The sequence below is a fragment of the Phyllostomus hastatus genome, unplaced genomic scaffold (assembly GCF_019186645.2).
Source record: "Phyllostomus hastatus isolate PE091 unplaced genomic scaffold, TTU_PhHast_1.1 phas_scaffold_21, whole genome shotgun sequence".
NCBI classification, from domain to species: Eukaryota; Metazoa; Chordata; class Mammalia; order Chiroptera; family Phyllostomidae; genus Phyllostomus; species Phyllostomus hastatus.
The window spans coordinates 17,576,014-17,600,939 of record NW_025334017.1 but is presented as its reverse complement, the minus strand read 5'-3'; the positions used below and the strand labels follow the sequence as shown (position 1 = coordinate 17,600,939).

The following is a 24,926-nucleotide window of genomic DNA, read 5'->3' as shown; positions in this document are numbered from 1 at the left end:
ATTTTTATCTTTCCTTTCATTAATGTGGTATGTCATGTTGAGTGATTTGAAAATGTTGAACCATTCTTGAATCCCTGAAATATAATCCTACTCAGGCATGGTGTATAGTTCTTTTAATATATTGCTGAATTTGGTTTGCTAATATTTTGTTGAAGATTTTTGCATCTATGTTCATTTTTTGTGATGTCTTTGCCTGGATTTTGTATCAGAGTATTGCTGACCTTATATGATGATTTGTAAGCATTGCTTCCTCTTCAATTTTTTGGAAAAGTTTGGAAAGGATAAGTATTAAATTTTCTGTGAATATTTGGTAGAATTCACCAGCAAAGACTTCTGGTCCTGGACTTTTGTATGTTGAGAGGCTTTTGATTACTGATTCAGCATCCATATTAGTAATTGGTCTACTGAGATTTTCTACTTCTTCTTGATTCAGTCTTGGAAAATGACATATTTCCTGGAATTTTCCATTTTTTTTCAGTTGTTCAAAGTATTGGCATATAATAATTCATATTTTCTCTTATGAGCCTTACAGGCCAGTGTCCTCAACAAAAAACTCTTTCATTTCTGATTTTATTTATATATTGAGCCTTCTTTCTTGTTTTCTTGGTGAGTGTAGCTCAAAGTTTTGTCAATTTCATTTATCTTTTTGAAGAATGAGCTTGTAGTTGCATTGATCTTTTCTATTGTTCTTAGTTTCTATTTTACTTTTTCTCTGATCTTTCCTTCCTTCTACCAACCTTGAGCTTCATTGGTTCTTCTTTGTCTAATTGATTTAGGTGTAAAGTCCTATCATTTATTTGAGATTTTTTCTTGTTTCTTGAGTTATCACTATACACTTCCCTTTTTAGAACTGCTTTTGCTGCATCCCATTAATTTTTGAATGTTGTATTTCTGTTTTCATTTTTTTCAAGGTATATTTTGATTTCTCCTTTGATTTATTTAATGACCCTTTGGTTGTTTAGTATCATGTTGTTTAACCTCCACACATTTGTGATTTTTTCAGTTTTCTTCCTGTAATTTCTAGTTTTATATCATTGTGGTCAGAAAAGCTGCTTGATATTATTTTAATCTTCTTAAATTTATTGAAACTTGTTCTGTGGCCTAATGTGTGATTTATTTTGGAGACTGTTCCATAAGCAGTTCAGGAGAGTGTGTATTCTGCTGCTTTTATTTTTTATTTATTTTTATTTTTTATTTATTTATTTTTTTTGAAAGATACTTTTTTTAAGATTTTATTTATTTATTTTTAGAGAGGGAAGGGAGGGAGATAGAGAGAGAGAGAGACAGAAACATCAATGTGCGGTTGCTGGGGTTTATGGCCTGCAACCCAGGCATGTACCGTGGCTGGGAATCGAACCTGGGACACTTTGGTTCCCAGCCCGCGCTCAATCCACTGAGCTACGCCAGCCAGGGCTTCTGCTGCTTTTAAATGGGACATTTTGTATATTTCTATTAAGTTCATATGGTTTAATGTGTCATTTTAGGTTACTGTTTCCTTGATTTTCAGTCTGAATGATTTCTCCATTGATGTCAGTCTCTTACTATTGCACTGATGTCAGCTTCTCCCTTCAAGTCTGTTAATATTTGCTTTACATATTAAGGTACTTTTATGTTGGGTACATAAACATTTACAAATGTTATATCCTCGTTGAATTGACTCATCATTATGTAATGTCCTTCTTTGTATTTTATTGTAGTCTTTGTTTTAGAGTCTATTTTTTTTCTGAGGTAACTATAGCTACCCCAGCTTTCTTTCATTACCATTTGTGTGGAATATCTTTTTCCATCCCTTCACTTACAGTCTATGTGTGTCCTTAGGTCTGAAATGAGTCTCTTATAGGCAGCATATGGATGAGTCTTGTTGTTTTTATGCATTTATCCGCACTATATCTTTTGATTGCAGAGTTTAGTTCACTTATATTTATTTATTGACAGTTATGTGCTATTGCCATTTTGTTTTTCTGGCTTTTTTTTTGTAGCTCCCTTTTTCTTCTCTTGCTTTCCTCCTGTGGTCTGATGAATTTCTGTAGTGCTATGTTAATATTTATCTTTTGTTATCTTTTGTATATCTACTTAGGTTTTTTTTTTTTTGTGGTTACCATGAGGTTCACATATAGTTGTATATATAACGGTCTATTTTAAGTTGATAGCAACTTAGGTTTGAATGCGTTTTTAAAACTCTACATTTATCAGCCCCCCATGTTTTGTTTTTAATATCATGTTGCACATAATTTATTTTGTAACTATTTATTGTAGTTACAGTCAATTTTATACTTTTGTCTTTAACTTTCATACTAACTTTATAGATGGTTAATCTACTACCTGTAATGTATATTTACTTTTACTTATTAGATTTTAACTTTCATATGTATTTACTTGATGTGCCTTTTATTTTTTGTTTAAAGAAGTCCCTTTAACATTTCTTGTAAGGCTAGTTTAGAGGTAGTGAACTCCTTTAGCTTTTACTTGTTCGGGAAACTTGATCCTTCCATATGAGTAATAACCTTGCCAGGTAGAATGTTCTGGTTTGGAAGCTTTTTCCTTTAAGCACTTTGAATATGTCATGCCACTCTCTTCTGACCTACAAAACTTCTGCTAAGAAATCAGCTCACATTCCTATGGAGGTTTCCTTGCTCATAATAACTTGTTTTCTCTTGCTGATTTTAAGATTCTCTATCTTTAACTTTCAACATTTTAACTATAGTGTGTTTTGGTGTGGGTCTTTGGGTTCATCTTTGAACCTCTCAGTGCTTTCTGGACCTGGGTATCTGTTTTTTTCTCCCAAGTTAGGGAAGTTTTCTGCATTATTTATTCAGTTTTTTTCTGCCCCTTGCTCTCTCTCTTCTCCTTCTGGTATCCCTATAATGTTATTCCACTAGATATTGTCCCATAGGTCCCTTATGCCATCTCCATTTAAATTTTTTTTTTCTTCTCAGTTAGAGTGAGTTTTACTACTTTGTCTTCCACATTGTTGATCTGTTCTTCTACTTCATCCAGTATGCCACTGAACTTTTCTAATATATTGTTCAGTTCAGTTATTCTATTCCTCAGCTCTGTGACTTTTGTTTTGTACTTTCTTATATTACTATCTCTTTGCTGAAATTCTCATCCATTCTTTTCTTGAGTTCAGTGAGCATCTTTATGACCATTACTTTGAACTCCAATAGGTAAATACTGATATGTATTTCATTAAGGTTTTTGTCTTATTCTTTCATTTGAAACATGCTCTCTGAAACATGCTCTCCTAACTCCACCTGCCTCTCTTGTTTGTTTCTATGTACCAGGAGGAAGAGCTTTCTCTCCCAGTCTTGAAAGAGTAGCCCTGTGTAGGAGAGGAAAGTTATTGTTTAACCTTACTCATTCTCTTAGTTGTCTCTCCAACCTGTGTGATCGTGTAAGAAGCCTGAGTTAATTTTAATGGGCCGCAGCTTTTGAGGATGTGCCAAGACCTAGGAGTGTTCCAGAGGGAGAGATCTCAGTCAGTATTTAGTTTCGGGCTGAGTGGAAGCTACCCTGGAGGCAACAGCTTTTAAGGCATTCAGCAAATTTACACAACACTGTGGGATCACAGTTTTGAACCCTGCTGGCTTCCAGACCAGGTGATCTAGAGGTTTCCCCTTGGTGATTGCTATAAAAATTGGGACTCCTGACAAATCCCTTTCTGGGAGGTACCGGTGAGCTATAGAGAAGTAAGGGAGAGAACAAAGATGATGTCCTCCAGCCTACGCACCCTGAGAGCACTTCCATGACCTCTACATGTGTGGTGTACTTGAAGCCTACCCCTTGGGCTGAAGCTCCAGGACAAGTAAATAGGTCTTTTTTTTTTCCCCCCACAGGAATACAGAGAATGTGTTTCAGTCTGCTGTTTTGGGGGCTTGAGGGTGGTAACCTGCCAATAACTGTTTTCCTAATCGTTTCAGACACATGGGGCTCAGAAACACAATCCTGTCTGGTCACCAGGGCCAGGCACTCACGAGGCATCCCCTGTGTGGATTGCATGTACCTGCTAGCCTTGGCAGGGCCACGGGAATGATTGATGGGGCCATGGGTGTGACACAAGGTCAGGGTGTGTCCCTGGTGCTAACAGGTTAGAGGGAAAATGTAAAACTTGTGCTCACCAGTGCCAGTGGTAGCAAGGTAGAGAGAGGATGCAAAAGTGATCCTCACCAGCACCCCTGTTCCTAGAGAGGGTTCCAACAGGTTCCTGCCTCTCTGGTAAATGCTTTAATATTAGTAAATTAATTCCTTCACATATGGTCTAGGTGCTTTTTAACTGACTGTTTTTGCACTAGGTCCCTGGGTGAGTGAGTCTGCTTCAAACCCTTTAAAAGTGAAATCTCCATAACCTCCAGCCCTGTGATTCTCCTGGACATAAGCCCCAATGGTTTTCAAAGCCACATGGTTTTGGGGCTGTGTCTCTAGTACAAGTCTGAAGGGTTAGGACGCCTCATGTGGGGAAAAAGCCCCTCACTTCTTGGGGAGGAACTGTGTATTTATGTCATCTCTCTTGTTCATGGGTTGCCATGCCAGGAATGGGGTTTTGGTAAGACCACCTCTCTCCTATCATCCCGATGTGGTCCTTCTATCCTTTGTTGTGTGGGAGCTTTTCAGCTAGTCTGCAGGTTCTTCCCAGAGGGAATCTATTCACATGTAGCTGCAGAATTTTGTTCATGGGAAGAGGTAAGTTCAGGATCTTCTTCCTGTGCTGCCATCTTGAACTGCCTTTGAATTTATTTTTATTTTTATGTTTTAGTACAGTGTGAGAGGCCACAACACTGCTTTACAGGCCATGTGGAAAATTGTTCTCAGGTCTTCAAATTTGTTAGTCACCACAAGTTTCAGGGTGAAAAGGATAATTTCTGTGAAATGTGAAGATATGGGAGCAAAGGAAAAATAATACTGAACAGGAGAGAATACAGGCTGAATTTTGGATTCTTATTGAGTTGGTTTTGGAGTAATAAGAAGTACATGTTTTCCTTAAGTATATTGTGTAGTTAACAACAATGTTTAGAAGACGAAAGGGGTCTTTAAATGAAGAGTTGTGAACATTTTGGGGCTCCTTCTGCCTGAGGAATATCATATACTTTTAGCTTTGAATCAGAACCATTGACATTTTAGTATCTAGTTATACTGCCATTTGCAGAAACATGGCTTTCCCAACCATATGATGAGTGAAAATTAAATGATTGCTTATCATTTAAGACCCTTAAATGAACATTATAAGAAAGTGGAGTGGTTAAAGAAATGGAAGAAGCATGAGCTTGATCGGGGATGTTGACTTGTGCATCACTCTGAATGAAGTGTTGTGATGCTTCTGGAAGACTGGGTTATTCATTATAAAGGCAGGACTGTTAGGGATCCCATCCTACAGCTGGGTATCATCCAACGATCTTTTCTGGTTGGAAAGACATGATTTTAACAGACTGGTAACTGATCACTTTTATCTCTGGTTTATTCACAGAAGACTGAATAAAAGAAGACCGTGATGGCACCAGCCCATCTGTGCAGTTTGTGTCTCCTCGCACTGTATTTGGTAAGAGAAGAGGTTGTTTTTATTTATAGGAATATTTTCTGCCATCCTGCTACTGCATACCGAGAGATCAATGGTTATCACTTTTTTGAAAAGTCTATCAACATTAAATCATATACAAAGGACACATAGTTTGACCCAATGTGATGTTTTTGATGAAATTACTACAAGTCATGTGCCTGTACTTTCTCCTCAGCTCTTAAAAGCCAATAGCACTTGGTCAAAGTTTAAAACAAATTTCTCTACTCAGGTTTAGACCTCTGCATATAGCTCAGGGAATCTGAAAATAAAGACATACCAATACATGTATTAGTCTAAGTCCTTTAATTGTGACTTGTTTTTTACTATGGCCATGAAAAATTACCACTGAAACACACACACAAAAGCATTTTTTCTATGTTCAACCTTGCTCTGCTGTGTGTGTGTATATATATATTTATATGTATATACATATATATTTATATTTATTTATTTTAGATTTTTCTAGTTAAATTTGTCTTTAGCCATTTGTTGAACTAACCCTAATGACTGACAAGCTTCTAGAAGTTGGAGCTGGATTAACCCTGGAGAAATATAACCTTTGACCTTGGGTAGATAATGAGGTGCCATCCTGATTTTACTGGTGAGATGCAAGCATGTCATATACTTGCCAATTTGTTGTATTATGGAGCAAGATTATGGTGAAGGCTTTGCTTTCTCTTTAGAAAAACACTGCCAGATGCCCATACCTCAAATCATGTATGCTTTTCTTCTGTGACACACACACACACAAACATGTCAAATTTCAAGTTCTAGAGAGCTTCCTAGAGCCCACATGGTTCAAAACTTTTACAGAGTGGAATAGAACTAAACTTGTGAAACTATCAGAGCCATCCTTCCAGGGTTGGAGGTGGAGGAGTGGATAACCTGCTGTTCAAACTTTATGAGCAATCTGCATCCTCAAAGACCAGGGGCTCAGTGCTTGTTTCTAGGACTGCCCAAAGTCTGGGTCAAACATCCCCACTTGACTTCCGTCTTCTTCCTACTCTCTTAAATGTCCTTTGCTCTATCTAGTATCATAGGGTTGTGGTGAAGTCATATCTAGGTTTAAACTTGGCACTGTAACTTGCAAGTGATAGGAACTTGGGTGAGTTACTTAAGTATTGAACCTTAGTTTTTTGCCCTGTGAAATGAGTCTGATAAGAGTACTTGACTCATAGAATGTTGTGGCAATTCAATGAGATAATGCATTTTTAAAGTCCTCATATTAGTGACTTGTACAGTCTAAGTATTTAATAAATATTAGCTATTATCATTATTATAGTGTTTTACAAGTATATTTTATTGATTATTCTATTATAGTTGTCCCAATTTTCCCCCTTTGCCTCCCTCTGTCCAGTACCCCGCTTCCCTCCAGCAATCCCCCCCTTAGATCATGCCCATGGGTCATGCATATAAGTTCTTTGGCTTCTCCATTTCCCACACTATTATTAATATCACCCTGTCTATTTTGTAGCTACCAATTATGCTTCTTAATCCCTGTACCTTTTCCTCCATTCACCCCCTTCCCCCTGCCCAATGATAACCCTCCAAATGATCTCCATTTCTGTGATTCTGCTCCTGTTCTGGTTGTTTGCCTGGATTGTTTATATTTGTTTGTTTGTTTTGTTTTTTAGATTCAGTTGTTGATAGTTGTGAGTTTGCTGTCATTTTATTGTTCATAGTTTTGATCTTCTTCTTAAATTAAGTCCCTTTAACATTTCATATAATAAGGTCTTGGTGATGATGAACTCTTTTAGCTTTACCTGGTCTGGGAAGCACTTTATCTGCCCTCCAATTCTAAATAATAGCTTTCCTAGATAGAGCAATCTTGGTTGTATATCCTTGCTTTTCATCACTCTGAATACTTTTTGCCAGTTCTTTCTTGCCTGCAAAGTTTCTTTTGAGAAATCTGCTGATAGTTGTATGGGAACTCCTTCGTAGGTAACTCTCTGATTTTAAGATTCTCTTTATCTTTAAACTTTGGCATTTTAATTATGATGTGTCTTGGTGTGGTCCCCTTTGGGTTCAGCTTGTTTGGGAGTCTCTGCTTCCTGGACTTGTATATCTATTTCCTTCACAAAATTAGTGAAGTTTTCTTTCATTATTTTTTTGAAATAAGTTTTCCATTTTTTGCTCTTCCCCTTCTCCTTCTGGCATCCCTACAATTAAGATGTTGACACATTTGGAGATATGCTAGAGTCTTCTTATACTCTCCTTGGTTTTTCAAATTCTTGTTTCTTCATTCTGTTCTGGTTGTTTGTTTATTTCTTCCTTGTATTCCAAATTGTAGATATGAACCCTGGCTTCCTTCCCTTCACTGTTGGTTCCCTGTAGGTTTTTCTTTATTTCATTTAGTGTAGCATTTCTGGCATTTCTTTCTTTATGCTTTTGCCATACACAGTGAGTTCTCCGAGCATCTTTATCACCAGTGGTTTGAACTCTGCCTCTGATAGGTTGGCTATTTCCATTTCACTTAGTTATTTTTCTGGGGTTTTGTTCTGTTCTTTCATTTGTGCCATATTTCCTTGTTTCCTGAATTTGGCAGCCTCCTTGTGTTTGTTTCTGTGTACTAGGTAGAGTTGCTTTGATTCCCTGCCTTAGTGCATCTCTGAAGTTGTATGGGGTAGAGCCTTAGATGTTCACTAGGGCAGCCCTCTTACTACTGTATGTGGGGAAGGGGTCAGAGAGGGGACAATGCTGCTGCCTGACTGCTAGAGGCATGCTTGGCACTCATCCTGTTTCCAGTCACTTCACCCCCTTCCCCTATGTGACTGGCATCCCTCTTACTGCTGTCCCTATGGTGGTACCCAGAATAAGTAGGTTTGCATATGTTCTAAGACCTTGTGGACCCTTTAAGTGGACTCTCTTGAGAGACCCACAGTTTCTTCCACTGCTCCAACCCTCACTGGTTTTTACAGCCAGAAATTATGAGGTTTTATTTTCCTAGCACTTGAGCCCTGGGCCGTGCAATCTGGCCTGGGGCTGGGATTGCTTGCTCCCAAGGCATCCCTCCCATTTTTTATCTACCACACATGAATGTGAGACCAGCCATCCTGCTGGCCATTGCCACCGCTGCCTTGCCACCACTGCCACACTGCGTCCTCTCTGGTCCACTCCCCATTTCTGCACCTCCTACGCCCTGGTTGAATATTCCTTCTTTAAATCCTTGGTTGTCAGACTTCCACATAGTTCAATTTTCTGGCAGTTCTGGGTGGTTTTTTGTTTTAGGTTAGTTGTGATCTTTCTCATGGTTGTGCAAGGAGGTGGAGCATGTCTATGCCTCCATCTTGACCTGAAGTCCTATAGCATTTTAAATATTCAGTGTCTACAATCATATGGCCCCTGACCTCCATGAGGAAGTAACTGTGTTTTAGTCATCTTTGTAGCCTCAGCACATAGCACAGTGCCAGGAATAAGGTAACTTAAATATATAATTATGGTCTTATATTAGAAAATGACAATGAAATCTAAGAGAGATGATTCTATCACAATAATTTGCTTTTAGTGGGCTCATCCCCTTTTTATATAAGAAGGGGATATATATTTTCCTTCCTGGATAAAAGTTGAAAGTAAGCTTTTCTTCTATCTACTCTCAGTCCAGTAGGATTTCTGCCTACAGTAAGAAATACTGCCTAAATACTGATGACAGCAAGGGCGTTGCCCAGGAGACAGCTACAAGCACAGCTGTCTGTGGTTGAAGAAGAAATTGCTACCTGTGTGGTGGGCTTTTAGGGGCATTGAAATCCCAGCCTCCACTCACCTTTACTCCTAGAACCTTTCCTATGAGGAATGGAAGTTTAGTTGAAGCTTCTTGCCTTTAGCATGAGGCTTTCTTCAGTGGAGATAGTAATTTAAAATGGTTCCGAAGCACATATTCTATACTTCAAAGGGCTCTCTTGTTATTTTCTGAAAGCTGGTTTTTCATAAGGAGGTTAGAAATACATCACAAATATATTGCAAAGGCACTTGCAATAAGAGAGAACAAGTAAGTAAGTCAGGGTTTGGGAAGGGCACTGCATAGGAAGGGCGGCAGGGAAATCAGGGAGAAGCCACTTATTTTAGAGTTTTGCCTGGGACTATGCTTCTTCCAGAGGAATAATAATTTGGCATTAATACTACAGAATCAATGCAGAGAACTCTTGCTGAAAAGTGTGATGAGGGTGACTACCAGGAAGGCAGATGTCCTTTGATGGCCTGGAAGGCAGTGTAGCTACATTGTTCAGAGATGGGGCTTGGTGGTCCAACAGGGCTGGCTCTGTCCCACTGTAGCTATATCAGTGTCCCTGCTGTGGGACTTCTCTGGAGATAATTTCCTGATACTGTTGAGGACTAGAAGAAATGATGTGTGTGGGGAGTCTGGTCCCATAGCTGCCACACAGAAATACTCAAAAATGTCAGTTTCATTCTCGTCCTTTTGTTTCACCTTTTTGTATAAGATAGTGGATGCTATTCTCTCCAAGTCCTTTGGTCCTTTCACATATTTCCACCACACTGTTCTTCTCAGTTCTGGCCTGATGACTCATGACATGTACAGGGATTTTGAAATCTTTATAGCCCAAATAGCTATGTTAATGGGCAGGAAGAAGGATTGGTTGCCCTGCTATAAGAACCCTACTTTGAACCTTGCACTGAGATGTATCCTCCTTTACTGATAGGTGAGCCAGCTTATCCACATAGAAAAAATGCAGGTTGGTTTGTGAGGTTTGTCTGACTAATGCAGTTTTCCTCTAGATACTGTCACGGGTGTGATCAGCTAAAAAGCTGACCACTTGCTGATGTGACTGGAAAGTTGATGGAGGCAGTTTTCTGTTAAGCAGAAGCCCCACAGAAATCACTGCCTTGGTCTTGGAGCAACAATGGTAGCATCTGGCTACTTGAACCCAGTTTCTGTGCTCCACCTTCCAGAGGAGCTATTGGAGCTAAAGAAAATGTAGGAAAGGAGTGGAAAATGAGGAAGAGAGACCCCCGAGGATGATACACTTAAAAAGGAAGAGATGAGCTAGAAGTCTATACAGTTATTGTGTTGGTACAGAATACTTTTATCTATAAATAACAGGGAGTTTGGCTTTAGAAATCTTCAGTAAATGGGGGTTTATTTTCCTCAGATAACAAGAAACCTCAAGTGGCAATCAAGGGCAGGTATAGAACTTCTGTGATATTATTAGATACTGGGGCTTCTTTATCTCTGTTCCACCATTCTCTGAGCTGGTTCATCCCCTCATGCTTTCATGATGGCTATCACAGCTGCAGACATAGGTGGTCGGTCCACTGTCTGAGCAACAACAAGGAGGTGTATAGGGCAATGCCAGCTATGTCTATTCTTTTTCTCATTGGGAAAAAAGTATCCTGACCAGAATTCTCCCAGCAGACTTTCCCTTTTGTTTCTTGAATCAGAAATAGTTCACTTGACCACTTTCCTAGCTGCAAGGAAGTCTGGAAAAGAGAACACTCGACTTCCTAAGGGAGAGAGATTGATGATGTCTGGAGACAGCTAATCCAAGAGTCTGCTACAATGCTGAAGGAGAGGACTCCAAATTTCAAATCCCTCTGCATTCTTCTATGTTATTTTTCCTTTACCAGACAAGCAGTATCAACTTAAGATTCAACGAACCAAGAAATTTTGTGTAAGATCATTTTCCCCATCACTCTATTGCTAATTTTGGGGGGCTTATTCCCAGAATTTCCATGGCAAGAATATACTTGCTTTCCCAAAAGACTGGAAGACAAATTCTCTCCCATTTTCACCCACTTCTTTCATTTTTTGGTTTTACATGTCTAGCTTAAACACCATTGACTTGCCACATGCTTCTGATCCTAACCTATTCCACCCCTGGTTTCCAGCACAAGTAGGTCTGAAGAACCACTTAGGAAGGAGGGGAAACCAGCATCAGGTATGGAGGCTAAATCCCTCCTCCCAGAGGATGCCCCTCCTTGGGTGGGTTTTGGGCTGGCGGACACTTCCTGCATGCCACCCGCTCCATTCTGCCTTGTGTTTCCTTTCAAAGATGCAGTCATCCCAGGAACAAAGGGATGGCAGGGGCAAGTGCTGAATGCTCCCCATTCTCCCTGGTTGGAAATGGTGAGAGTCATAGTCTTCCACATACTGTGGATGCAGCTGGCTTCCTGCCAGGCTGTCTCTGCTGCTTTTGCTCCCTGTGGTGTATAGTGGGCTTGTAGTGGCTGAGAAGGCCAGTTTAAGTCACAGTTTAATTCTGCTTCCTGCCACTACCTGGGAAATGACTTAACCTCTCTGGGTCTGAGTCTCATCACCTATAAAATGGAGCTAACAATAACAATTTACCTCCCCATGGTTGTTGTCAGGATTAACTGTGTTTAGGACAGAGCTCAACACATACTAACTTGCCTACTGTTCCAGCTACCACTTACTGCTCTCCCAGCCTGGATTTGTGCATCTGCTTGGAGATGCTTGTCTTTCAAGTTCAGAGTCTTTGGATTTTAGAACTGTTGTAGGGCTTGAAGTAAACATTTGTGCTTTTATTGTTTTCTAAATGAGTATAGATTGCGAATCAAATGTTAAAACAGTAAGCTTTTCTCAAAGTTACAGTTCAAATTCACATCAAATTTGACTAAAATTTACTGTGTTACTATGTGCCAAATAAGCATTGAACTAAACACATCTGTGTATTCTTATGTTTCCCTGACAAATTCTGTTGTACCTGGGGAGACTGTGAACTCTAGAGTGTTGTGAATCTTCCATGAATTCCCTTATGAATGAATAGAAGGAAATGGAGATGTTTTAAGAAGTTGGTATAAAAACCTCTAGAATTTAAAAGGCAGAGTGGCACTGTGGGAAGATCATGAACCTTTGTTTAGTTAGATCCATGTATAGCTGCTGTGTCAACCATTTACACATTTTACTTTGAGCAAGTAGCTTAACCTCTCTGACCCTCACATGTAACATGGAGTTAATATTCTCCCTATAGGGCCACTGCTTGAATGGTGTGGTTCAATGAGAAAAGGAATGGAAGGCTCATTGCAAGCCATTTTGACATAGTAAAGCCTCAACAAATATTAGACCTCTTTCTGCCTGTTTTAACTAGATTTTGCATTGGTTTCTTCCAGGTTAAAGTTTTATGTTTCATTTATCAGTCCTGGAAGCCATAATAAAATTATCAAGTGCTACATTCATAATAGATGGTGATGTTAATTTTCTTTTTCTTTTTTTAACAGACAACTGGATATGGCCAAGAGTGGAGGTTTAGTGGACCCCTGAAACCCATGACATTTTCTATTTTCGAAGGCCAAGAACCCAGTCAAATCATATTCCAGGTAATGACTACTTTTGATCACTGTCATCTTGATTTCTCATGCTCTCTTAGTAGACTTTTACTCTTATCACTCTGCAGCAGGAAGTAAAATAGAGGCCTGACAGACCTCATTATCAAGAATGATCTCAGAAACTAAGTTAATCAGAGAGATGGGTAGCCTCAGTATTGTAAAGTGTTGTACCTGACATCCTCATTTGGATTTCCTCAACTCTGTCTGGGGCGAGTTCTCCCATCCTGGGAGAAGGGATCTTGGTGCCTGGAGGCTCTGCCTCCCCTTCAAGGATGGGAAGAGAACCAGTTTTGTGAGTGGGATGGCCATCTATCAGGCTTAATGGTCATGGCTGATAGTTTCGTGTGTGCGCGCACAAGTGCACATGGGCGTGTTGGGGTGGAGGAGCAGGAGATGAAGGGGATTTCCTTCCTTGGATCACAAAATCTTTGTGCTAGAAAAGACCTCAGAGACTTTTGATACCAAATGGTTGTTTTACATATAGGGAAACTGAGGCTTACATAAGTTTGGCAGAGCTGAGACTAGAAAACAGTTAACATCTAGTCAAGCATATATACTCTCTCTGTCTTTGTACTGTGGAGATAATGCAGCAAACCCTGCTTTGGTAAGATGTTCCTTTGAACTCTTTATTCCAGTGTTGGGGAAGAGTTGTAGTTTCCCTTCATTCAGCATCACTTGAAATATTGGGTTGGCCAAAAAGTCTGTTAGTTTTTTTCTGTGAACTAAAAGATGCATTTTTTTTCTGTTTTTGTCAATAACTTTATTGATTTGAATATTTGGAGTATGTGAGCTATTTCCCACTATTGGCTTCTAATGGGTAGAGGCCAGGGGTGCTGCTAAACATCTTCCAATGCAAAAACAGCTCCATAGTGAAGAATTATTTGGCTGAAATGTCAGTAGTACCAAGACACTTCATACACCACTTTTGACACAATCAGTCACAGCACCTTCTCCATATATTGCATAAATCTTTTTTTTGCATTTCAGTTGCATTTTTACTTTTCTTGAAATAATAAAACATAATATACTAAAAACATTGCATTTTCTTCCATCTTCAGTATTAGAATGGCTGCATAAAAATTTACCAATTTTGAATATTTTTTAAAGATTTTTAAAAATTTATTTTTAGAGAGAGGGGAGGGGGAGGAGAGAGAGGGAGAGAAACATCAATGTGTGGTTGCCTCTCACACACCCCCTACTGGGGACCTGGCTCGCAACCCAGGCATTTGTCCTGACTAGGAAATCAAACCAGTGACCCTTTGGTTCACAGGCCCACACTCAATCCACTGAGCTACACCAGCCAGGGCCCAATTTTGAACTTTTTAAAATGCATGCTGATATGACAGCTGTCACAATACAACCTAACAAAATTGTTTTGAATGAAGTTAAAGACAACTAACCACTACTAGAGCCATTGTACAGAAAAAAAACATAATAGACTTTTTGGTAACCCCAATATTTTTGCCTGGAGTTAGGGTGGCACAAAGCGAGCTCAGTGCTCTATGAGGCTGATCCTTAGGTTATTAACATATCCTCCAAAAAAAAAAAAAAGAATCAAGTAGCTACAAACTTTTTTCACTAAAGCTTTTCAACTAGCCCCAGCTTAGTACTCTCAGGGGCTTCCAGATCACAAGACACTATGATACAAATCTGAGATAGGTCATTTTTTTCTTTTCTCTTTGTATTGAGATATAGCTCACATACCATAAAATCCATCCTTTTCAAATGTACTACTCAAGGAGAAAGAGAGGGAGAAAAACATGACTGTGTGGTTGCCTCTTGTGCACCCCCTACTGGGGACCTGGACTACAACCCAGGCATGTATCCTGACTGAGAATAGAACTGACAACCCTTTGGTTCAGAGACCTGTTCTCAATCCACTGAGCTACACCAGCCAGGGCCGAACTCAATCATTTCTATGAGCATCATGATTTCCAGTGTTTTGAACTCTGCATCTGATAGGTTATTTATCTCTTCATCATTTAGTTCTTTTCCTGGGGTTTTGATCTATTCTTTCATTTGGGCCACATTTCTCAGTCTCACAAGTGTTATGTTGTAAGGGGCAGAGACTTAGGTATTCACCAGGGTGGGGCAACCCTCTTCACTGTGTTGTGGTATTGTCTGTTGGGGATGGTTCAAAGAGGGGAAAATGGCACTTGCTTGGTTCTCACTCCACTTTCCGTCACTTCTCCTGCTTCCCACAAGTGGATTTCGCCCTTTCAGGTGCTTATTCACAGGTGGGTGGGTGTGTACATTTTAGGACACTGTGGGCCTCTCTATGGTCTCTCCTGTGAGACTGGGAGTTTCTCCCATCACCATACCTCCCACAGATTTTTCCAGCCAGAGGTTTTGCATCATTAGTTCCTTGTGCTGAAACCCTGTGTTTTGCAGTCTGCCTTGCTCCCCAGTTGTTCCTCCTGGCTTATCCACACATGAATGTGAGGCTGCCTGGTTACTTCTATCCCCCTGGCTCAGAGCATGGCCACAGCTATTTAACATAGCTATGCAACCAGTTAAAGGTTATAGATATGTTAAATGACCATGCTAGAGGTTAACTGCAAAGCTGTTGCTATATAAAACAGCTTTCAATGGCCCTGCTCCATTTGTCCCTTCCCCCACCCACACCTGTGGGAGGATGGGTGGGGGGAGGACATCTTAATATTTCCTGGACACCCTGAGTTCTGGGCCCCATTCCAAATCCCTATTTGGGGCCCCTCTCTTGGCTGCATTCTGTAACACTACAACTGTGTGGTTTACTGTTTAAAAATATTTCATTAGTATAATGTGTTTAGCTGTTTTTACTATCAAGGGCTACAAACACTTTATTTTATGCCTCAAGTTATTTCCGAAAGGATTGTGCTAATTTACATTTCCATCAATAATATATGTTTCTTTACATCTTTTATAACATCCTGAAACATAGGCTATTATTGATTTTTAACTTTGTTAATAAAATATATGAAATATACTAACAATTATTATTGAGGTTGAACAACTTTTATACCTGCATTATTTTCTGGAAACGTTCTATTCTTGTGGTCTTCAAAGTGCTATAGCTTTTTGATAATATTGTGATGACTATATATGATGCCAGGTAGGTACTGGAAATATTAGGGGGAACACTTTGTAAAGTATATGGTTGTCTAACCACTAGGCTGTACACCTGAAACCAGTACAAGATAATATTGAAAGTAATTGGACAATAAAAATTTAAAAAGCTCTAAAATTTAAAACAGTACTATAGCTTTATCTATAGTTGCTCTTTTCTTCACTTCTGAAAAGTAATTAAGAGATTGTCATATAGAATCTTGTGAAGTTACAATCACTTTTAAATTGTTTCCCTTAATATTAAAATATATCTTAATCATTGTCACAATGTTTAGAAGTAATAAATGACATCTTTTTTAAAATTTTATTTTAATCATTGTTCAAGTACAGTTTTCTCCCTTTTACTGCCATTCCAGCCCACCCACCCAACCCTCCTCACTTCCCTCCCATTACCACCCTCCCCCCAAAATGACATCTTTTTTAATCATAGCCGTAAAGCTAACCTTTAAATATTTCTTAGAAGTTAGTAATGTTATAGCTTTCAGATATTCCCAGAAAAATCTCATCTAGCTCCAGTTACAATTTAAACCATTAACTTTTGTCAATATATTAAAGTATGTCATACATTGTTTCTTGAAGAAAAAGTATTTTGAATGTTAGTTAATGTTCAAACAAACTTTTAAAATGTGTCACTTTAAAAGCTCATAACTTCTTAATTAGTGATTGTACAAATGAAAATGTTCCCTGAAATTGGTGACTTTCTACAGATTGTACAACATTGTTTTTTCTTATAACCTCGTCTAACTTTTGCTTTTCCCCAGTTTAAGGCCCAACCTCCTGCTGTAACTTTCAAACTAACTGGGGAGACAGATGGAATATTTCAGATAGAACCAGATGGACTTCTGTATCACACCAGAGCTCTGGACAGGGAAACAAGGGCTTTTCACAAGCTTGAGGTGAGTTAAGACCAGAGAAAGTCACCTACCAACCTTTCTGATAATCCTTTGTCCTGGAAGTATCACTGGCACCTTCACCCCATGCACAGAAGCCTGTTAGGTCCCTCTGAACATTAAAGGCATGCTTTGCAAACCTAATTTGTCCATTTTTTTTATCAAGTACACAGGGGTATGGCAAAGGTCTTCTTTTCCTTAGGCTTTTTGATCACAGCAACCCAAATTACATTGTCAAGGCCCTCAAACAGCATTACTTATTCAAGTATGGCACGCTCAGGCACCTGGATCAAAACCAAGCCAATACTTCTCTACTATCTGCCTGTGTCTGTTGTGTGGGCTCTGGGTCCACACAGAAGGCAGCGGCAGTGCTAGGATAGAGATTCTTTGGTCCTTGCAAGAAGCAGAAATAACCAATAGTCAGTTTTCATGTTTTTTATTTGAATATGCAGGCATGATGGACAGCTAATTGTGGGGAAAAAAGAGCAAGCCAAAAGCTTTCTGTCTGGTAACTTCTGTTGAATCTGCAGGTCAGCCATTAAAATGCTTCTGTAAGAGGACATGGAACTTTTATAGCCTCAGGTTCAAAGTGTTCTTATTTCACTGACTCTAGCTATTTAGAAAAGAATCATGTCCAGTGTCCGTCATACCTCACCACTGGAAAAATAGTCATGATAATTCAGGTTTAATGAAGAGGGCCCCTATTTTAGCAGCTCCCAATTTGGGTTTTTATGGGTATGTTTCTCCCCTACACTTACCAGGTAGTGGTTCTTTGAACTCTGATTTCCCTCAGTGACTTTTGTTGTGTGATATGGAGTCCAAATTCACCAAGGTAGTTTCCTTTCCCTTTCTGCATTAGGTCTCAGCCCTGGATGCTAAAGGAGCGACAGTGGAAGGCCCAGTTCCCATCACAATAGAAGTGAAGGATATCAACGACAATCAACCCACGTTTCTCGAGTCAAAATATGAAGGCTCAGTAAGACAGAATTCTCGCCCAGGTAACAGGCAGCAGCCTGGAAGCATTTATGGAAAGACAGAAGGGTATGAGGCAGAAGGGGCAGATTTGTGTGGCTAATAGCTGCAGCTATCATTCATTAAGCACCCTAACTTATTTAAATTTTGCAAAGTAAATACTTTGGGAGTTGTATTATCCCTATTGCTCTAGAGCATGGCTTCTTAACCTTGGCTTCATTGAGATGTTGAGCTTGATAATCTTTTATTTATTTATTTATTCATTTATTCATTTATTTGTTTATTTATTGGTCAGGTGCTGTTATATGCATTGTAGGATGTTTAGCAGCATCCCTGACATCTACTCACCAGATGCCAGTAGCAACACCTACTCCTAAGTTGCAACAACAAAGATGTCTTCAGACATTGCCAAATGTTCCTAGGGCAGGGTAGGGGAAGATCACCCCTGGTTGAGAACCACTGTTCTAGGGTGAGCTTTAGAATGCTTTAGAGCTCTATACATTTTTAAATACTCTGGAAAGGTGAGCTCACTTTCCCACATCCTCCCAGGAATCTCACATTCACATGGTCACTATTGGCTCCTATTTCTTTTTCTTCTCTTATTTCCAGTCCTAGCTATGAGTTATCCATTTGCTATGTTCCTACCCTTTACTTCCACAAAAGCCTCTCACAAAAGCATAGGTGTATGCCACAGGCTTTGCTAAAGATTTGAGCAGTTGAAGAGGCATTACATTATAACAGTGCACAACATAAACATGAATATTAGACTTAAGACTCTTGCCCATTTCCATCAACTCACTGTCAGTTTCCCTTTACTACTGAATCTTAACTCTCAATCTTTAATGCCTGCTTCCAATAACTCAGGAAAAGTATTCCTTTCACTTCATTATGTAGAGCAATTTCATTGTTGCTGTCCCTGAAATTTCATACCAAAGACTCTCTAACAAGCTCTGCTAACCAAGAATCTTCCATGTCTTCCCCTTTCTCTATTCATCAGTGGAGTCTTCTAGAGTAGTTCTCAAACTCTTTTATCTCAGAGCTCTTGTCTTTCCCTAACAAATAAAATAGAGACAGACTCATAGATAGAGAGCAGGTTGACAGCTATGGGTGGAGGTAGGTGTTAGGAGGTGGAGGGATTGAGCAAAAAGGAAAAAGGACTCACAGACATGGACAGTGGTGTGGTAATTGTGGGGTGGGGAGGGAGGTATAAGGGGGATAAATGTAATGGGGGAAAAAACACAATAAAAATTAAGTAAAAAATAAAATACAGCCAGGGGCTAAATTAAAAAAAATTATTAAGGACTCCGAAGAACTTGTGGATATATCCAGTGGTGTTATGTGGGTTACATCCAGAGGGATGCTGATAAATGTATAACAGCCATCTCTCTGGGGGGAAAAGCCCTGCTTGTAGCACTTACTAATTTCTGTGGTAAAAATATTCCTACCATGGCCTATTTCAAGTCACCAATGGTGTTAATAATTGGCTTACCAAACTTCTGGAAATTCAACAATTGGCTCTCACAAATTGGCTCCAGTACAGCATTGGTTATATCTACCAATACTTATCATATTAGAAAATAAAGCTGAGAGACTTCAGATATTTATTAATTTAGAATAATCAACATTTTAATAAAATCTATATTTTTAAGGACAAAAAGAACCATTAAGAATGATGGCAGTGTTTGAATCTTTGCAAATCTCTTTACGGTCTGAATTAACTGAAAACCATTGGATTCTCATGTCTGTTTCTGCACTCGTGCTGCCCTATGCTGTTTTGGCTGAAGCATATGAAGAAACTCTTGCTGCACACAGATATGTAGTTGGAAAAGGGAGGAATATTGTTATTGCATTTTCAGATAACTATGGCTGTTCTTTGGTACTATACCTAAACTACAGCAAGTGGTAGTTTCTTAAAGGCTGGTTACGATATGGAATCTGGAGCCACATCAATGCCCCCCCGCCACCCCATCTTTTTTGGTACTCTTTCACACTGAAATCCATTGAACTAATGCTTTGAGTGGATTTTTTTTTAACATGTGTGTGAGTTTAGACTCAATTGACCCTAAAAACAGTCTCAGAGATCCCTAGAAGTCCCTGGTCCATACTTTGAGAAACCCCATCCTAGGGGAAGGAAGCAGAATAAAGATTTATTTCCCCATCGATATGAATTGTGGCATCTTCCCCATTCTGCCTCTGTCTCTTAGAAGGCCAAAGTGGCTATAGTTGGTTTGGATTTCAATTAATATCTTTTTTTTTCTGGGTATGTTTTGTTAAATAGGAAAGCCTTTTATGTATGTCAATGCTACAGACCTGGATGATCCAGCCACTCCTAACGGTCAACTTACTTATCAGATTGTCATGCAGCTTCCCAAGGTCAACGAGGTCATGTACTTTCAGATAAACAACAAAACAGGGGCAATATCACTTACCCGTGAAGGTAAGTCAGGCGATGCCCTCATAGGACTGATTGAGTAAAAAAAGGGACCTAGATCTGTGTCAGTTTCAGAGATGTTTCCTTTTCCATTCTTTCTACTTTCCATAGGATCTAAGGAATTGGATCCCATTAAGAATCCTTCATATAATCTGGTGGTCTCAGTGAAGGACATGGGAGACCAGGCTGGAAATTCCTTCAGTGACAGTGTACCTGTGGTTATTACAGTGAAGGAGAATATTTGGAAAGCACCAGAACCTGTCCAGATTGTAGAAAACTCGACGGATCCTCACCCCATCAAAATCACTCAGGTAGTGCCTAAGGAATGCCTAGAGCCCACTAGATAAATGGCCTCACTTTGTAGGAGCTCACCCTCATGGTCTTCACAGATATATTTATTGTATACATTTTTACACAGCATAATTATAAAGCAAACTAAATCGACAAAGTCTCTGGCTCCAAGTCTCTGGAGTTTATCATCATGGGTAAGCTCTGAGCTTCACCAAATTGTGTGTGTGTGTGTGTGTGTGTGTGTGTGTGTGTGTGTGTGTTTAAAAAAGAGAACTTTGTCCGTGATTCAAGATTCCCTAGATACAATTGATGTTTGCTGTTCCCTGTCAGTAGTATGGAATATGGCTGCACTAGAGTGGGTTGCATATGGTGCACACATCATGTACATGTATTCTTATTCTGATGGGAAGAATCCCTTTCCAGAAGACTCATATAGTCATAGTCTGAGGGACATAGATAGAACTGGCCAAGAGTAAGAGTTGAGTAGATAACCTTTACCTTTGTAGACCACCCTCCCCCAACTCCATCTCCTCTGTGTGCCTCTGCTCTCCATTCACAAGCTCTGCCTTGCCACCTCTGAGGCTGGTGCTCTCACCTCCTCCCTTAGCTCTTTAAATACACTCTGAGCCCCACCCAGATCTGATCTTTTCTGGAAGATCAGAAGGTTCCTTGATGTGAAAGCTGTGGGCTAGTGAGAGAGCACTGGATTTGGAAGCAGATGACCAAAACCATGTCCTTGCTCCATAACTTTAATGATTGATCATAGAATAAGTCATTTAACTATTCTGTACCCCAACCTCTCAACAGTAAAATGGAGATTATAACACCTCTAAGGACTGTTGTGGAGATTAACTAAGAGGTCGTGTCTATGAAAGTGGATAACAGGTATTAATGTTATGAGTAAGTCCCAGTCTGTGGTTCCTCTAGCATTGTTTGTAAATAACACCATTAGTATTAAGGGACCTGGAATGGTCTACCCCACATCTATTGTATAACCTAAAAGAATTTTTATCTTTTGAATGTTGAATTAATGAACTTCACCATTGGGGAAAAAAAAGAATAAAAGCAACAGTTATTCTGCTTTGCCAGCTGAGAAGCTGTGTCAGGACTTACCACCATGACAAGTGCAGATTCAGAGCCTTTACTACAGTCTTCCTGTTTGTTATTTAGGTCATCCCCGGAAGGACTTGTAAATGCTAAAAAGAAAGAATATGCTTGCTTGCTCTCGGGCCTGTCAAAGAAAAGAAATTCTGGGGTGCCACCTCCAATACCCAGGCCTGGGGAAAATGGTTTGGGTGTCTGGAAACGCAGGAAGAAGAGTGGGGGAGGACGGCTCAGGAGAGAACTCAGACTGAGTTTTTAGGGCAGAGGGTGCACTCACTTAGACCCAGGAACATGGTTTTTGGCTTGGATAGAGAGTGGTGCTTAAATAACTGGTATGAGACAATGATGCTCCCTTGATACCCTTCCCAGGCTGGTCTTAGAGGAGAGTTTACTGTGGCAATTTCAAACACTGTAGGACCTTACGCGATTCAGGCAAATCACTTAAACTTTCTGTGCCCTGGTTTCCTCATTTGTAGAATGGGGATAATGATAGTATCTACATCCTAGGGCTTTTGAGCATTTAATGAGATAATAGATACAAGTGTTTAGAATTGGGTGTGGCATGCAGTAAACCCTCAACAAGTGTTATTATTAGAATATTAGAGATACCAAACTCTGTAGAAAGTAGAGTGGACTTAGTATTGATTTTATTTATTTTGCCACGTTGTTTACAGAACAACACAAGGAGTTGGCAATTATTCTTAATCCCTGAAGTCTTTAAGACTAAATATTTAGGGAAGGAATGTGCTTTATTTATATATCATTTATCTTACTGAAATACTAGCATGGAGAAGAGTTTAAAGTGTCTTCTTTGCTCTTATCTTCATTGGTGAGTTTTTGAAGCTCATCATATATCTTGGCTTAGTCCTCAGACAATGGCAGCTACAAAGTAGATTTTGTTTCTTAGATTGATATTTTACGGACATGAAGCTTCCACAGTCAGACTTCCAAAATAGTGACCACGCAAATTCTTAAGCAGGTTCACACACACAAAAAAATTGCTTTAGAGAAGAAAAATATCTCATACATGCTTTTTTGGGAGCAACATAACTTAGTAAAATAGGAAAAAGGCTTATTTTTGGTTAAAAGTGAAAAAAAATGTAATTCAGTAGTTGTAAGAAACCACAGACATATAAACAAAGTCGTCAGAAGCTTCAGACTGAGAACCAGAAAACTGTTTATTCCCTCTCCAGTTCTCTGGGTGCAGATGTCTCTCTCCTCATGACTCACGTTGGCCCTGCAGGTGCGGTGGAATGAGCCAGGTGCACAGTACTCCTTAGTTGAAAAGGAGAAGCTGCCAAGATTCCCATTTTCAATTGACCAGGAAGGAGATATTTATGTGACTCAGCCCTTGGACAGAGAAGAAAAGGATGCAGTGAGTAAAACTGGGGGGAGTTTCACAGGTGACAAGACCAAGTCCTGTGCTCACGACCTGGAGAGCTGAGAGCAGGAAAGATTTTACTTAAAAACAGTAACAAAAATTCCTAAACTGGGTTCTGACCCCAGTATGCTACTGCTCTCAAAGATATGATAATATCCCCACAAATCTGACCCATTTTATTTTTTTCTTATTTCCCAGTTCTAAGTAAGTTGAAAGTAAGGGGGTACACAAAAAAATTAAAACAATAATTTTCTCTGCCTTTTTTAAGGCAACGATGGAGCCGTGTCTTAACTTTGATCTTCCTGTTGTAGTATGTTTTCTATGCAGTTGCAAAGGATGAGTTTGGAAAACCACTTGCAATGCCACTGGAAATTTTTGTGAAAGTTAAAGACATTAATGATAATCCACCTACGTGTCCACCCACAGCGACTGTATTTGAGGTCCAGGAGAATGAAAGAATAGGTAAGACAGAGCTATTTGAAGCTGTGTAACCATCTTTCTTATAACTCTGTAATCCGTTTCTCCTCTCTGGCTTGTAAAAAATGGAGTAAATCTGATCAGGGATCAGTCGTCCATGTCTAGCATAGTGTAGAGGTTGAGCGCACCTTGAGAGTTGCACAGGTACAGTATTCTGGCTCAGTTACTACCTGGGTAGTGTCCTTAAATTGCAGCTTATATGACCGCCATCGCCACTACCACCACTCTCCCTGCCCCTGCTTGTTCCTGGCCTTTGTCACTTGGAGACATGGCACTCCGTTCACTTCTGACTTATCCACAAAATCTATACTCACACTGAGTGGTGACTTCTACTGGAGTTTCCCTGGTCACTTATGTCAACAGCCTCATAGTTCCTCTGACAGGAAGGAGGTACTATGCAGTGAGAGAAGCACAGTGCCCTCTGTGTTATGCTTACTCATTTTGGCAAAAAGTCCAAAGCAGGGCAGCTCCAACACCGAAGGGTCACAGAATTTAGTGAGATATTCTTTCATTCCAGCACACACATACTGACAAAGCAGATGTCTGTTGCAAAAGTGACTCGGTTGTGATCGAGTCAGAAATAGCAGCTGCTACTGTATCAAATACATATTTCCTCTGCTCTGTGGCTCATGGTGCCCCCTTCCTAGGCCCATCAACCACGTCAACATGGGCCCAGGTTCATTATAGATGGCCACAGGAAGTTCCCTCCCCCCACAATGAAAATCCTTCAAGTTTCCATGTAAGTCAGTAGATGCCAATTGATATAGGAGAGGGGGTAAAGCCTAGCTCCATGAATGGGATATATTCAAGTTTGAGTCCCATGGTGGGATTGTGGCTGCATGTAGAGAAGCCCACAGTTCCCATTTCACAAAGCAAGATGATCCAGAACCTACCAGACCTCACGTAGAGCTGGGTGAGGTACTGAGTCATAGCCTCCAACTTTGGAAACTCCCTGGGCTGAAACACCTGCAAGAATAAATACGGAGGGCCATAAACGGCAGCAAGGCAGAGAGGATGCGTGCCTGCCCTTTGCCCCGTGTTATCTCTGGGGTGGAGTCAGTCTCTGCAATTGTTCTGTAAAGTTGCTGAGAAGTGACCCATAATGGGCCTTTCTTTAGTTACACCATTTGCCGTGTACAGTAGCATCCAATGATGGTTGTAACAAAGAAAGTACCACAAAGTCAGTAGCTTAAAACAACAGGAATTTGTTCCCTCATAGTTCTGGAGGCCAAAGTCTGAAATCAGAGTGCCCGCTAGGGGAGCATTCTTCCGGGCCTCTTCTGGCTTCCGGTGGCTCTTGCCATTCCTGAGCTGCTTGTGGCAGCATAACTCTAGTCTCTGTCCCCTTCACAAGGCCACCTCCTCCGTGTGTGTACATCTTTGTGTCTTTTTATAAACACACTAATCAGTAGATTTAAGACC

The 24,926-nt window shown here is 39.9% G+C and overlaps 1 protein-coding gene across 2 annotated transcripts in view; it reads left to right on the top strand.

The window, feature by feature from the left end:
• CDH17 (cadherin 17) overlaps nt 1-24,926 on the top strand; it is an 80,567-nt gene that overhangs the window by 27,171 nt on the left and 28,470 nt on the right. For both annotated transcript variants that reach the window (XM_045861203.1, XM_045861202.1), the window contains exons 2-9: nt 5,462-5,533; nt 12,743-12,841; nt 16,720-16,854; nt 17,708-17,846; nt 20,099-20,257; nt 20,363-20,562; nt 22,890-23,021; nt 23,339-23,489. In XM_045861203.1, coding sequence (XP_045717159.1) covers nt 5,486-5,533; nt 12,743-12,841; nt 16,720-16,854; nt 17,708-17,846; nt 20,099-20,257; nt 20,363-20,562; nt 22,890-23,021; nt 23,339-23,489 — 1,063 coding nt within the window. In that variant the 5' untranslated portion in view covers nt 5,462-5,485. The remainder of the gene's footprint in view (nt 1-5,461; nt 5,534-12,742; nt 12,842-16,719; nt 16,855-17,707; nt 17,847-20,098; nt 20,258-20,362; nt 20,563-22,889; nt 23,022-23,338; nt 23,490-24,926) is intronic.